A 15,524-nucleotide genomic window follows, 5' to 3' on the forward strand; every position below is an offset into this window, starting at 1 on the left:
CCCCATCCAGGAGAAAGATATAAATAGAAAGCAGGAGACAACAGCTTCGCTTCACTTGGAGGTCGCCACTGATGATGTTACCTAGCCAGGTAATGAAACGTCTGGATATCAAACGTATAGCTCAGCGAGCAAACCTACACCCTAAATTAATTATACCATTGTAATGATGAAAAACATTTTATATGTGCATTATTTTAAGATGTTTATCATTTCAAATTAAACTAGATGTTTAATGCAAAAATTAAGACTTTTCCTTTGGAATAAACAGACTCTCGAAGTAATTACTGGCAGTGTTTACTATATTGCTCGACATCAGCAGTACATGCAGATCATTGTCTCTCCACAAGCTGGAGAACATAGTCACTCAGACATTACTGTGGTTACATCTATCAAACACACAATGACATTGGCCTTTATGAGAAGCTATAGAAGTGTGCAGAAGCTGTTATTATTCCACTTTTTCAAATTGCAGCAGACAGTGAAAGCAATGGTGTCAATGAGTCAGCATCAGCAGCATTGGTTCCATCATTTAGGCAGAGTTCAATGAAGCTCTGGTTCAACACATGGCTCTTTACACAATTGGATAAACCGCAAATCTGGCAATTCCACACATATCCTGAGCATCCTTAGCAATTTTGATGTAACCTTCATCACCCCAATCTGTTCCCCAGCTAGAAAATTAGAAAAAATAGAGTAAATATCACAATTCTATAGTGGCTGATTGGAGAACTGGAGATTTTTATGTTAAAAATGTATAGATTCTGATAGGATCTAGTTCTAATGTTTAAACAATGGAAGATTAGCATCCCACCCTGACCTACCCCAACCATCCCTGTAGCCTGCACTTTCCCATGGCTAATCCACCTACCCTGCATATCCCTCGACACTATGGGCAATTTAGCATGGCCAATCCACCTAACCTGCACATCTTTGGACTGTGGAAAGAAACTGGAGCACCTGGTGGAACCCCATGCAGATGCAGAGAGAACGTACAAACTGGAATCAGATTGGGTCTCTGGCATTGTGAGGTAGCACTGCTAACCACTGAGCCCCCGTGCCACCCCACGTCATTCAGTTCAACCACTCTGTGTGGTCACGTTTTCTCAAACTCTACCCCACTCTGGATAAGGAGATTGTTTCTGAATTTCTGATTGGATCTAAGAATGACTCTGTCCTATTTATGACTCCTGGTTTAGAACACCCCTATAAGTCTGAATTACTTTTAGAGAAGGAATTCTGCCAACTTTACTCAGTGTGGCCTGCATATAACTTCAGAGCCACAGCAGTGTGGTTGACTCTTAATTGCCCGCTGGGCAATAAATGCTGGTCCATCCAGTGAAGCCCTCATCCACTGAACGAATATAGAAAAGAAAAATTCTCTTTGCCCATTTTATCAAGGTTGCTATCATCTTAAAGATTTCTATTGAGTCAACAATCTCTTTCTTGAAGAAAAAGCTCCAGCCTTTTCCGATAAATATATCCTATCAAATCTAGTCATTCTTGTGATTTTTATGCAGCTTTCCCAGGCTCTTTGGACAGTCATTAGCAATGAGAATTTTGACTGAAACCCTTCCTAGCCCAGGAACACTGGGAGTAAATCCAGTGCTCTTGTCACTCCCCAAGCTCTGATCAGCTGTTTGCTATTTTTATGAAGTACATACCTGTTTTTAACCAGCCAATATTTCTGTCTATTCTTTCCTCCAAATCCGACCACTAGCATTGCATGGTTTGGAAGATGTCTAGAGCATTTTTCACTACGATAAATTCCTGTAAGATGACATGATCTTTAATATGGTACCATCGTAAAATGTATAATTATTAATTCCTTACACCTTTGTTGATCAAACATTTCACATGATGAGGCCAGAGATCAATTTTTTTCTCACTCAAAGGATAAATATGCAAATTTCATATAGGAAAGCATTAACCATGAGTTTGAGGCAGGAAGAAAACAAGCACATTGCTTGGCAAAAAGTTGTCTAAATAATAAGTTGCTCATTTTAAGAAAAAAATAATAAAGGTGGCTATTACATGTGACAGACGACAGAGTTAATTAATAAAACCTTTGTATTCTTTTTTTCTCAAAGGCAGAGTTGGACAGAGTGAGACTACCTTGTTGTGGCATGTACTGAGGCTGAGCTAAAGAGTTGGATTTAGTTAACACTGTCCTTGTGCTCATCTTTACTGGTGTATACTTTATGGGCTGGTCTCAGCAGAATTCATACGAGATCGGGTCAGAGCCTTTTAGCCTCGGACTTCCCAACCCAGCTAATGTATTGGCTTTTGGAGAGGGTGAACCACTCTCTCTCCCAAAACATCTTCCCTCTCTCTCACACACATACCCTCCTTTTTAATTCGTGTACACACCTCCCTGTTGCTGACATGCACCCTTCTCTATCATAGACATTTTGCTCATGACCTTACAAACATCTCTTCCTCTCTCTCATTCCCTCATAGATACACACAAACACCCCCTTTCTCACTCTCATGCATATACTTCCTCACACTCACTCACTCCTCCCTCCCACATTCCTTCATAAACACTCAATTTCTCACATACACACACTCACCCTGTCTCTCACTCACACTCTTTCTAACACTCTCTCACACTGTTCCTCTCATTTTCTTTCCCTGACCCTCTCACGTTCTTTCACTCCCTTACAACCGTCCTCTCTCAGACAATCTCTCCACACTTTCACACACTCCTCCTCTCTTTCACACATTCACCCTCTGTCACACACTTACCTTATCTCACACTCTCTCTCAAACACGTATTTCTTATAGACGTTCTCACACTCCCTCTTTTACACTTCCTTACACTCAAGCACTCATATAGCTTCTCTGTCTCACAATTTTTCTCTCACGCTTTCTTTCACATACACTGTGTTTCTTATATGCACTCCTCCACACTCATGTCCACACTCTGCTAATCAAGGTGCCTCACCGCCATCTTGTTTGTGGGGGCTGCTGTGAGTTTACTCTGCTCTACCCCAGCTCCCAAACCAGGGAGCCCTTTACCCACCCAGGGACACCTAACCTTGCACTTGCTATCTGTCACAATCCTGCAGACTCAGCAACACGGCTCCAGTGTTCACACTTCAAGTTGGATGAAGCCTTGGAGCTTCACACTGCTGGCTTTTTGTTTCATCTTCATGGGATTGAAATGTAGGAACATGGAAAACAGAAGTAGGCCATTCAGCCCTTTGAGTCTGCTCAATACAGTGATGGCTGATCATCTAACTCAGTCTCCTGATCCCAATTTCTCTCCATACCTTTTGATCCATTTAGCCCAAAGAACAATATCTAACTCCTTGTTGATAACACTCTCTGTTTTGCCTCAACCATTTTCTGTGGCAGAGAATTCGACCGGCTCATCATTCTTCAGGTGAAGATATTTCTCCTCATCTCAGTCCTCTCTTTAGGGCTATTAGGTGAATGAAATGAATGTTTCAGGATGTGGGAGCAGATACATTCGCTCATGTTGAACTTTTCGCAGCACTCAATCCAGATCCTTGGACGAAACTACTGGCATTGATTATGACAGCTTCCTGCTCCTTCTGCCTCACCAATGTTCTAACTGGAGAGCCTCCTACTCGCCTGCAGGAAGGCACCTCTCCTTCCCCTGTCGTGCTCCTGCACCAAGGTCTCCAGTTTATGAGCAGGCTATGTATGGGAGTGAGACTATTGCTCACCTCCATTTCTGTACTCAGTTACAAATCTGATCCAATTGTAACCCCATAGGACTGGACTGCATGTAAGCACAGGGGCTGGTAAAACATCAGTGAAGGAAAGAGGTTTGGCAGTTTCCACTCTAAAATAGAATTAATAATAAAAGTAATTGGCAGAGAATACAAGTGAATGTATGATTTTTAGTCCTGTATTTGTATAGAATTGGTCGATAAGCCAACTGATATACATCATTGAGAGTTTCTGTTTCTTACCACTGTGATACAACTGGAAATCTCTCTGGTTTGCATCAACAGCAACGGATACTGGTCCAATTCTTTCTACCGCTTTTGCTAAATATTTTTCTCTTCCTATGACAAAAGCATAGTGTCTGATCGTGGCAGCGGTCTTGTTTGGCATAAATTTGCATGCCTGATCCTAAATGTTAAAGAAAATTCATACCATGTCATATTTTTCCAAGTACCAGTGATATTTTTACAGGATTGTTAATAGCTGATCTTCAAACACTGCTTCAATTACTGAAGGTGACCACCATTCCCAAATGTAAACAAGCTGCCTAGAAATGTGGTAACTATTGAAAGATCTCCATTTTATTGGGAAGTAGATTTTGGTCAGCACACTGCAGTTAGTGTAGTTTCAAGATACACAAATCTCAGATTCCTTCCTGGTAGTTCCTTGGCTTATCCATTGCTCCCAAAAACTATAGTCAGTGTAACTTTAGTGTGGGAAACTAATAGATGCAATTCTGAGGGACAGAGTTAATCTGCGTTCGGAGAGGCAGGGATTAATCACAAACAGTCAGCATGGTTTTTGTTAAGGGGAAGTTACGTCTGATTAACGTTTTGAATTTTTCAAAGAGGTTTATAGATGAGGACAATGTTTCTGATGTAGTCGGCTGGACTTTCAGCAAGGCTTTTGATAAGTTTCACATGGAGGATTGAGAGCGAAGGTCAGAGCCCATGGGATCAAATTCAATGGATTGGATCCACAATTGGCTGTGCAGCAGAAACCAGACAGTGATAGCTGAGGGGTGTTTTTGTGACTGGAAGTCTGTGTTCAATGGATTCCTCAGTGATGGGGGCCCTGATGTTTGTGGTGTATTTAAATGATTGAAATTTGAATGTAGGAGGGTTTTTCAGGAAGTTCGCAGATAATACAAACTTTTTGGGGTAATAGATAGTGAGGTTGATCGCTTTAGATTACAGGAGAATTTGGACAGGCAGATCAGTGACAAGAGGAATTGGATCTGGGTGCATGTGAGGTGATCTATTGATCAGGATAAACAAGGCAATGGAATGCATGATAAACAGTAGGACCCTGGAAAACACAAACTATCAGTGGGACCTCAGTGTTCATGTCCACTGGTCCCTTAAGACAACAAGACAAGTGGATAAAGTAGTTAAGAAGGTATTTGGGATAGTTGCTTTATTAGCTGAGGCATAGAATTTAAGAGCAGAGAGAGGAGGCAGGAACCGTATAAAAATGTTGTGGCAGTATCTGTTGTTGGGGTGGTGTACATTCCCCAGACCACGTGCAGAACATGCTGAATGGTCTGATTCAGCTGACTGTCACATCAACGTGCTGGCTCACAGAATGGTGAACATCATTCACAGGAATGTAAACACTCCAAACTCCTCATTCCCACTGCCTGAGTGGAGATTTTGGAGATCAATATAAGATAAGGGAGAAATAAGAAGGAAAGCTGGCTCTGCCCTGAAAGATGATATCCTCTCAGTATTCCCAATGTTGATTGTATGGTGACACTGGCTGCAACCTGAGAGCAGATTCTCAGGGAAGGATGGATACAAAGTAGGATATCAGCTTGCTTTTGATTGGCACTGGGGTCTACTTCTAACACCATGAACGTGAACCTGAGAATGCATTCAGAAGTGATTTACCGATGCAAGGTAAGGATAATCTGCAGCAGAATTGATGCCATGATTATTGATTACATATTCAAATGCCTGTGACATCCATCCACCGAAACATCCATGAGCTCCATACTGCCCGCTGCAGTCAACTAGATTCTGTTCACTAAGAGAAATGAGTTGCTTGTGTCTTTCAAACCACTGTCCTTCGATGGCTCCAGTTGCACTGAAAGCCCAGCATGAACCGCAGTGTCCCTGGTAATGACAGAAATACAGTCACATTAAAAATATTAAAAATAAAATTAAAATGTTCCTTCCATCTATTGTCAGTGGAGTAAGGTCAGTTCCTCCTCCTTCTGTAGTTTACCAAAAACATGTGAGAGTCTGAGTAGTTGCGATTGAAGGGCAGTTTTTCTTTAGAAGTGTGTCACGATTGTGTAGGTTAGGTGTATTAGTCAGGGGCAAACATGGAGTAGTAGGGTAGGGGATTGTGTCTGGGTGGGTTAGTCTTCAGAGAGTTGGTATGGACTTGTTGGGCCGAATGGCCTGTTTCCACAGAGTAGGGATTGTATTAAAAAATATTTAAAAGATTGATGACAAAAATAATTTAGTAAGAAGGTTTAGGAATGGATTCAGAGTAAATTTGCACACTGCTTGTTACTCAGGCTTCCATCAACTTAAGTCAGAAGTTGTTCCAACTGCTTTAGTTTGAGCTCAGCGTTGCATGAGTATTGGCTTTGGAAGAGTTAATGTTGAATTTATATTAAGCTCCACTCATCTGATGATGTCACCCAGTCTTGGATGGAGAATCAATCAGTATGGCACAAGGGCAGAAGTTCCTCTTGATTTCCTTAAGTAATTATGTCTAACTAGTTAATGTAAAACGTATCCGCTATTATCATGCAATAAACTACCTTGTTTAGACTCAATGGTAGTCTTCCTGCTACCACTGATAGTTAGACAGGTCCTTAGACTAAGCAGAGAAAGAAGGATTTAGGAGCACCCCAAATCAAGCAGTTAACTGCCTGACATGTTACTGAAGGAGCATCAGGGAGGATGAGAGTTTCTCGGATTGTACATTGCAGGAAGTGCTCAGTCAACGCAGCCAGATTTAATGATACAGGATCAGTGTCCATTTGGAAGAATACGGAGAGGCAAGATGCACAAGAATTTTTGGAATGTGCCACAGTGTTTGAGATGGCTGGGAGTGGCGTTATCTTGAGGGAGCTCAGCCCTGACGTTTGCATTAATAATAAATGGACCTCAGAGAACAGGAACATAACCATTACTGGAGATTAGATTAGATTACTTACAGTGTGGAAACAGGCCCTTCAGCCCAACAAGTCCACACCGACCCACAATGCACCCACACCCATTCCCCTACATTTACCCCTTCACCTAACACTACAGGCAATTTAGCATGGCCATTTCACCTACCCTGCACATTTTTGGACTGTGGGAGGAAACCGGAGCAAACCCACGCAGACACGGGGAGAATGTGCAAACTCCACACAGAGAGTCACCTGAGGCGGGAATTGAACCCGGGTCTCTGGCGCTGTGAGGTAGCAGTGCTAACCACTGTGCCACCGTGCCGCCCACATTGCACAGTTATCAGGAGTCCCAAGTGATATATTGCCTCACTGATGTCAAACTAAAGAACAATATGAAGGATAATCTACCAGGGAAGTGAATGACCCAGAAACTGTGATGATTGTTTGCACAATCACCCAGAGTGAGCAGGTATTTCGGATCCAAAGCCAGATTTTTAGGTACTACGGAGCAAATTAAAAAGTAGGGCTTCATAAATAGTAATTTCAGGACGAATCTTCCCATTTGTGAAAGCAGGAATAAGAGGCTAAGGATCAATGAGAGGCTTTGATCATGTGTGCATAAAGGGAAGCCTTCAGATTTCTGAGGCTATGGCAATCAGGTCAGGTTCAGGAGGTGCCTATACCTAGAGGGATGAGCATGTTCTTGAATAGAGACTGGACACAGTAATAGTAGGAATATTGGCATTGCATCTCGAAAAAGTGTCAATGTTGAGTTTTGCCAGGTTGGACCTGAATGTTTAATTTTGTAGTTAAAAATCACACAACACCATGTATAGTCCAACAGGTTTAATTGGAAGCAGTAGCTTTTGGAGCTCTGCTTCTTCATCAACCACCTGATGAAGGAGCAGTGCTCCGAAAGCTAGTGCTTCCAATTAAACCTGTTGGACTATAACCTGGTGTTGTGTGATTGTTTAACTTTGTACACCCCAGTCCAACACCAGCATCTCCAAATCATTTATTTGGTATGTTAGAATGCAACATGTACATTTGAATTTTAAAATTTATCCCAGTAACTTAATAAAGCTTTTAAACTTTGACAAATAACATCAGATGGTCTCTTAATCAAAAGAACGAACAGTAACATAGACACTCACACTATGGTTCAATGCTTCACCAACAGCTAACCCACATACACAATTGCAATGAATGGTCAGGACAGGCTATTCTGGGTGAATGGATCTAAAAATGAAGTTGAATTATCTTTACCGATTTCTACTCATCATGACTTTCAGATTTTTTTCACTTAATAATTCCTAAAAGGATTCCTAATGGTTATTACCTGGTTTTTCACTGGAGTGACAAATCCTTTTTTACGCCAGTCTATTGTCAGTTTATCATTATTTTCATCTTCATTAGATTCCTCATCATTTATGTCATCATCAAATTCATCAACTTCATTCGCGTTATCAGCATCTACTGGCCGGAATCCGTTCATGATTTCATTAAACTCTTTATTGGTCTAGAAAATCAGACACATGACCATTTATTAATGAAGGAATTGGAGTTTACTGGAGAATATACAAAATGAGAATCGATGACCTCACTTCGCTACATCCTACACCTTCACTGACTTTAACAAAAAGGCAGATCAAAGCAGTGATGACACTCCAAACTTGAACAATGCTTGAAGAATGCAGGAAATTAAGCAACTCTCCATTTTCTCAAGGTAGTATAAAACAGAATGGAGAGCCTGAAGGTGATATAGTATTTCCCTAGTCTATGGTGCAACAGCCAAACTCAGAGCAGTGATTATTCACGTGCCCCATAATGTGAAAAATTATTTGATAATCTTTACCGGCAATTCAAACCTTACAGATCACTTTTGCAGTGAAGGGGGTGGGTCAAATATCCACCATGATGGCTGAGGCTATTGGTGTTTAACTGAATCACCCTGATAAAGAGGGTCACTGTGAGGCTGGTCTGATTCCCTAGTCTCAGTTAGCACTGCAATGGAGTTGGTCTCAGGACCTTTAATTTAGCGGAAAAAAAGGCAGTGTTCCTCATTCCAATGACACTGGGAGATGGCTGTTAGACAAGGGTCATGTTTGATACCATCCATTGTCGAATATCCTACCAAAATGAATTGTTGAGGTTCACACCTCAACCTGAGGGAACAGAGGTATCCAGGGACCAGTTTGCATTAAGTTTTTTTGCTTGGAAGGGGGAAGGGTGCAATTTTTAAACAGAGATCCAATATTTCAGACTTAGCCTTTACTCACTTTCATAATCTAATTTTTCCTCAACAATTTTTCAGTGAGTTTTATGACAAGAAATGATATTAAGATCTAAACTGATCCTGGTGATGGGTTTTAGTCCTTACTGTGGGAGGTGACAGTCGGGGAAAGATTCAGGCAGAAGGCTATCCCGTCATTTTGAAATTGTCTCTGAGTTTGACGCAGGTGAACCCATCCCCTGCTTAATATTTGGAAAGTACAGTGGTGCCCCAGCCCATGGGACTGGCTATTTGACAAGAGCAAACAAACAAAAAGAGATGTACAATGGAAAGTAGAATTTATTTTGCCAGAAACATACATTGGTGAGGGAGGTGAGATACTTCCGAGATGAGAGCACTGGAAAAGCACAGTGGGCTCATTCCTGGTGAAGGGCTTTTGCCTAAAACCTTGATTCTAATCTCCAACATCTGCAGCCCTCACTTTAGCTTAGGGGGGATTCTTCGTTAAAATGAGGTGTTGTGATATCACTGACCATATCACACCTCATTCAGTAACAGAACCACAATAACCAGCATCTCATAGATTTCACAATATACATCATTTACATACCATATCTCCAAACTGGTTCATTCCCACAGTAAATGTGTGTTTTCCCATCGAGTACTCCAGGTTGTGTTGTTCAATGAATCTCATATTGTCCTCCCATATCATTCTCCTAGAGTTCTCTTCATCCTGAATAAAAACATTAAGCCAATTAGGTTCCAGCATCTTCCAGTCATAAAATCATAGAATAGCTTTAAAAATCCCTGTGTGAAACTTGAATAACAGTTTTCAGTCTGGTTTCTATCCTCCCATCCAGATCAGAGAAGCTGCCCTAATTCTCCTTTCCCTAACCACGCGCAGAGCAAAACCTGTCTGAACTCCCAGAGCAGCAAGGTCAAAATCTTAGAAGCAAATTAGTGCAGATACTGGAATCTGAACTGAAAATAAAAAGTGCTAGAAATCACAGCGGGTCAGACAGCATCCATGGAGAGAGAGCAAGCTAACATTTTGAATCTAGATGTCATGACGTGTGGAGGGAACAGTATTTATGCTACAGTTGGGGAAGTGGAGTTTTGGGGGGTAGTGGGTGTAGGGTGCTGCTGGACATAATGTCCTTAAATGAACAATACAAAACAGTGAAACAATACAGTTCATGCATTTCTCAAATTATATTTGGTCTGCCCTACTCCATTCATTCTGGAGGCATGCTGGGATTTATGTGCACACTGACAATGTCAATATATTTGAAAAGAGATTGAGTCTGAAGCTGCTTATGGTTTTCCTGGCAACTTCAACACGGGCTTCAATGGATTTGCTGTAAACTGAGTTCCCCAAGGGTTAGACATGTTGCCCTCCCTGAGGCAGGTTCATTTGGTGAGATGGCACCAGTTGGGGAATCCACTACTTCCTTAACGTCCTGAGGAAATACAGGGCAGCAAGACACAACATTAGGCTTTCTGCATTGACACTTGTTGAAACCCTTTTACAGAGAGCCATACACTTGTATTTGATGCAAATTCTCCTCTGTCTGTGAGCCCATACCATTCCCAATGACCTATGGGGCCTACATTTCAAGTGGGGGCCTTACTGGTAGCAGGCAACACCTTGCCGGAATCCACATGGAAGTTCTGCTCCCTCGCCGTTAATCCCATGAATGTCTCGTGCTGCCCAGATAAGTGTCTGTCTAACACTCAGTTCATCAAACCTCTTGAACATAAATGTTGCAGGAACCTCTTAGCAGTTCTACAGCCTGTTGGTAAGAGCATTGTCACCTCCACAAATGGGGAGGTGATGGCCTAGTGGTACTATCACGGGACGGTTAATTCCAAGACTCCGCGAGTGTTCTAGGGACTTGGGTTCGAATCCTGCTGTGGTAGATGGTGAAATTTGAACTCAATAAAAATCTGGAATTAAAGCTCTAATGATAACAATTGCTGCATGTTGGGAGAAATCCATATAGTTTTTCAGGGAAGGAAATCTACATATGATTCCAGACCCAGAGTAATGTTATTGACTCTTATCTGCTCTCTGGGCAATTAGGGATGGGAAATAAATGCGAGCCTCACTATTGACGGCAACATCCCATGAAGAAGTGAAAAGATCTTCAGCCATGTCTTTGCTATTTTATTATGAGTTCGGTCAGTTCTCTATTGGAGGTAGAAACTGAGAGAATTTCAAGATCAATATCTTTCCATTCTCATCCATTCCATATTCCATTCATCCATTCTGTTCCATATCCATTTCACCCAGCAGGTGTCTCTCACATTAACTGCAACTAAGAATTCTCAATATCTGTTAAGTGTGTGGAAACCCTTCCCTTCAGAGTGAGTTAAGTACTTGGATTACATTCTGTACAGGAGCAAATTCTTCTTTTACCTCAGTGTACTGCTTCCCATGCTTTGATTTCCAGTTCTTCCAGTCTTCATCCAGTGTCGAATCAAATGTGTGTCCTGAGGCCGCAGCCAGGGTAGACACCACTACACAGCCCAGAATTAGAGTAAGCTTCATGATGGACAATCTAATGGAGCGAAGCCAATGGGTATATATGTGAAGTGGATAACATTAATTGATTACAATGGAAACAGCTGCTTGATAAAGTCATTTGGCACAATACATACAAATAATACTGACGAGGTAAAAACAATAACTGCAGATGCTGGAAACCAGATTCTGGATCAGTGGTGCTGGAAGAGCACAGCAATTCAGGCTGCGGATTTTGCTGCTCGTTGGATGCTGCCTGAATTGCTGTGCTCTTCCAGCACCACTGATCCAGATACAAATAATACTGTCAGCTTTCCTGAGGAAGTATGCTCTTGCTCTCGAGGCAGTGCAGCGAGGGTTTACCAGGCTCATTCCAGGGATGACGGGGCTGACGTATGAGGAGAGATTGACTAGATTAGGATTGTTTTCGCTGGATTTCAGACGAGTGAGGGGGTTTCTCATAGAGACTTATAAAATGCTAACAGGACCAGACAAGGTAGCAGCAGGAAGGATGTTCCCGATGATGGGTGCATCCAGAACTGGGGTCACAGTCTGAGGATTCAGGATGGACCATTTAGGACGGAGATGGGGAGACATTTCTTCACCCAAAGAGTGGGTGAGCCTGTGGAATTCATTACCACAGGAAGTAGCTGATGCCAAAACATTGAATGTATTCAAGAGTGGCTGGATACAGCACTTGGGACATATGGGATCATAGGTTATGGGGTGGAAAACAGGATTAGGCTATTGAGTTTGACAGTCAGCCATAATTGTAATAAATGGAGAGCAGGCTTGAAGGGCTGAAAGACATCCTTCTGCTTCTATCTTCTATGTTTCTATGTTTCCATGTTTTTTGTCAATCAAAAGCTATCACGTTTTTGCATTTTAGCTTCATTGAAACGGACGTACCTCACGGCAGTGCTGTGAGGATTGGAATAACCCTGACAATAAGTGCATTTAATTAAAGTTGATCAAAATTTAAAACTAATTATCAGAAAGAACAGATGATTAAAAAATATACATAAAATTAATGCAAATTGGACTGAAGTGATGGATGGACATTGGTTCAGTGTAGAGTTCTAGCCTTTGAATCAGAAATCGCAATGAGTAACAGCAGCAGAATGATGGTTACTTTTCAGAGCTAATACTTCATTCACAATATTCAACTTCCACTGTGGTGTTTTTAAAAAATAATTTACAAACAAAATGCGCAAAGAAGGGCAAAATACTGCAGATGTCAGAAATCTTGAAACAGAGTTTCCCTGGTATTCTCCGAGGTTTTTGCAACAACAAGAAGCTGGTTTTGAAAATGTGAATCAACTGGATTTTTTTTTATAATCCAACAATTTGTCACTTTAATGGCTGCATATAGTGATACGAGTGCTTCTGACTAGAATGGAGTTAGTTGGGTGTACATTTTCACTAACTGTCCTTTCCTCTTGAGAAAAAAACTGTCCTTTCTAGCTTTACCTATGTGTTGCTCCAGTTGTGTAGTTATGTGGTTTATTCATGACTGTTCTCTGAAGTATTCCAGAGACCTATTCTGCTGTATTTGAGAGGCTAGGCATGGACTTTGCCTCAGAAATGCACCCATTTCCAAAATAAAATTTAAAAGAAACAGTGATACCTTGATGGGCAATCTAATGAAGCAAAACCAATGGTTTTAAAAACAGAGTGCAAGTGAGAAGCAGAATGCAACACCAGCCTCTGAGAACTAGATTGTGATATTTGATGATTTGGAGATGTCGGTGTTGGACTGGGGTGTACAAAGTTAAAAATCACACAACACCAGGTTATAGCCCAACAGGTTTAATTGGAAGCACACTAGCTATCGGAGTGACGCTCCTTCATCAGGTGATTGTCCCAGGTTAACCTCACTGCTCCTGGGTTTGATTCCAGCCTTGGGTGACTGTCTGTGTGGAGTTTGCACGTTCTCCCCATACCTGCGGAGGTTTCTGCCGGGTGCTGTGGTTCCCTCCCACAAACTGAAGATCATAGAAGCATAAAATCTCTACAGCATGGAAGCATTTGGCCCATCAAATCCACATCAACCCTCTGAAGACCATCTCATCCAGATTCACCCCAACTCTCACCACCCTATCCCCACAACCCTGCATTTCCCATGGCTAATCTACCTAGTCTGCACATCCCTAGGTGCTATGGGTCATTTAATCTGGCCTATCCACCCACCCTGCACATCTTTGAAGCAGATTCGATGGGCTGAATGGCCTTTTCCACAGTGTAGGGATTTTATGATCCTTTTATATATTAATTACATATGTTATGGAGCAAATCACCAAGGTTATTTCTTCCCTTAAAACCTTGGTTTTCCCTTTAGCATTTTTTCTTTATGGTAGGAATATAGTTATTCTGAGTGTTCTGAAATATCCCCTTAAGTATCTACCATTGTATCTGCATTGTGATCTCTGCTTTCTAGAAGTGCCTTAACTCTGAGGTTATCAATTAATCCTATCACATTGCACAAAAGTGCTTCTAATATAATCTACCCACTGGTCAGTTCCAAATATTGTTTCTCTAAGAAACCATCTTTAAAGCATTCCATGAACAAATCATTTAGGCTACCACTGCCAATTTAATTCTTTCAGACTATATAAAGATTAAAGTCACCTAAGATTATTGCTGTCTGCACTAACACAAACATTTTTTTCTTGTCTATTTTGTCCCACATTATGGTTACTGTAAGGGACCTGTAGACCATTCGCATTAGTAACTTCTTTCTTCTGCTATTCCTCACCTCCAACCAAACCAATTCTGCATTCTGATCTCCTGAAACAAGTGCATCTCTAACGCACAAATACGTCTTTAATTACCAGTGATCTTTACCTGGCTTCCTATTGTTCTTGAAAGTTACATATATCTCAATATTCAGGTACTAATTCTTTTCATCCTGCAGCCATGTCAGCATAATGGCTATAAGGTCATGTCTATTTTGTTCAATGTTTTCCATCAATGCATTTACTTTGCTATAAGTTCTATGCAAACTCAGAAAGCTTTTAGTAAAGAAGAGAAGAATCTCATTCTTCATATATCGATACTGAAGAATTTATACCCTGATCTTCCAAGAACTAGATACAGTATGCACAGTAGTCCATCAAATTTAAGAACCAATTAATGAAGATTAGAAGGATTGAACCCAAACATTGTATTCGCAACCTCACCTTGAAGTGATCGTCCAAGTGCAGCTCCCCAGATATCAAGTGGACTCCCACATTATATATACACAACCTTGCAGGAGCCATCCCCTTGGACCTGTGACAACATCAGTGATTGGGAAATGGGCAGCAGTAATAAACGAATGAAGTGTGATTGTTTAATGCCTTTAAGAATATTGCTTAAGAATCAAATTCCCTTTTTTAAAAAGGATCCACATCCTTGAAATCCAATGATTTGAATTGTATCATTATATTGATTTTTGATTAGTTTTCTATTTATCTTGATCTCTAGGTAAGTGTCAAGCTGCACTGAATCATAGAATCTCTACAGTGTGGAAGCAGCCCATTCGGCCCATTGAGTTCACACTGACCCTCCATAGAATCTCGCACCCAGAACCAACCCCTCATTCATAACCCTACATTTCCCAGGGCCAATTCACCTAACCCGCACCTCTTTTGTCTGTGGAAGGAAATTGGAGCAAACCCACACAGATACTAGGAGAACATGCAAACTCCATACAAACGATCACCTGAGTGTGGAATCAAACTCGGATCCCTCGTGCAGTGAGTAGCAGTGCTAACCATTGAGCCACTGTGCACTATTTCGGAGGTCAGCAGAATTTCAGAGCTACTGGTATTGGATAACATGCCCAGTGGCCTTGCTGCATTCCTAACATATATGGCAGCATGGTGTTATTAGCATAATATAATGTGAAATCCAATCAGCTTACAATGCCACAGGATTGTACATTTACAGACATAATGTAC

At 41.3% G+C, this 15,524-nt stretch overlaps 1 protein-coding gene across 1 annotated transcript; it reads right to left on the reverse strand.

Annotated features, from left to right (window-relative positions):
- Positions 1-278: 278 nt before the first annotated feature.
- LOC122565184 (procathepsin L-like) lies at positions 279-14,863 on the reverse strand. Its single transcript, XM_043720894.1, has 8 exons — positions 14,763-14,863; positions 11,479-11,620; positions 9,670-9,792; positions 8,166-8,345; positions 5,586-5,810; positions 3,942-4,104; positions 1,662-1,767; positions 279-671 (listed from the first exon to the last, which is right to left on the reverse strand). Exons 2-8 carry the CDS (start codon positions 11,608-11,610, stop codon positions 572-574), a joined length of 1,029 nt encoding a protein of 342 aa, XP_043576829.1. The 5' UTR covers positions 11,611-11,620; positions 14,763-14,863; the 3' UTR covers positions 279-571.
- Between the last annotated feature and the right edge of the window lie 661 nt (positions 14,864-15,524).

The sequence above is a fragment of the Chiloscyllium plagiosum genome, chromosome 31, assembly GCF_004010195.1.
Source record: "Chiloscyllium plagiosum isolate BGI_BamShark_2017 chromosome 31, ASM401019v2, whole genome shotgun sequence".
NCBI classification, from domain to species: domain Eukaryota; kingdom Metazoa; phylum Chordata; class Chondrichthyes; order Orectolobiformes; family Hemiscylliidae; genus Chiloscyllium; species Chiloscyllium plagiosum.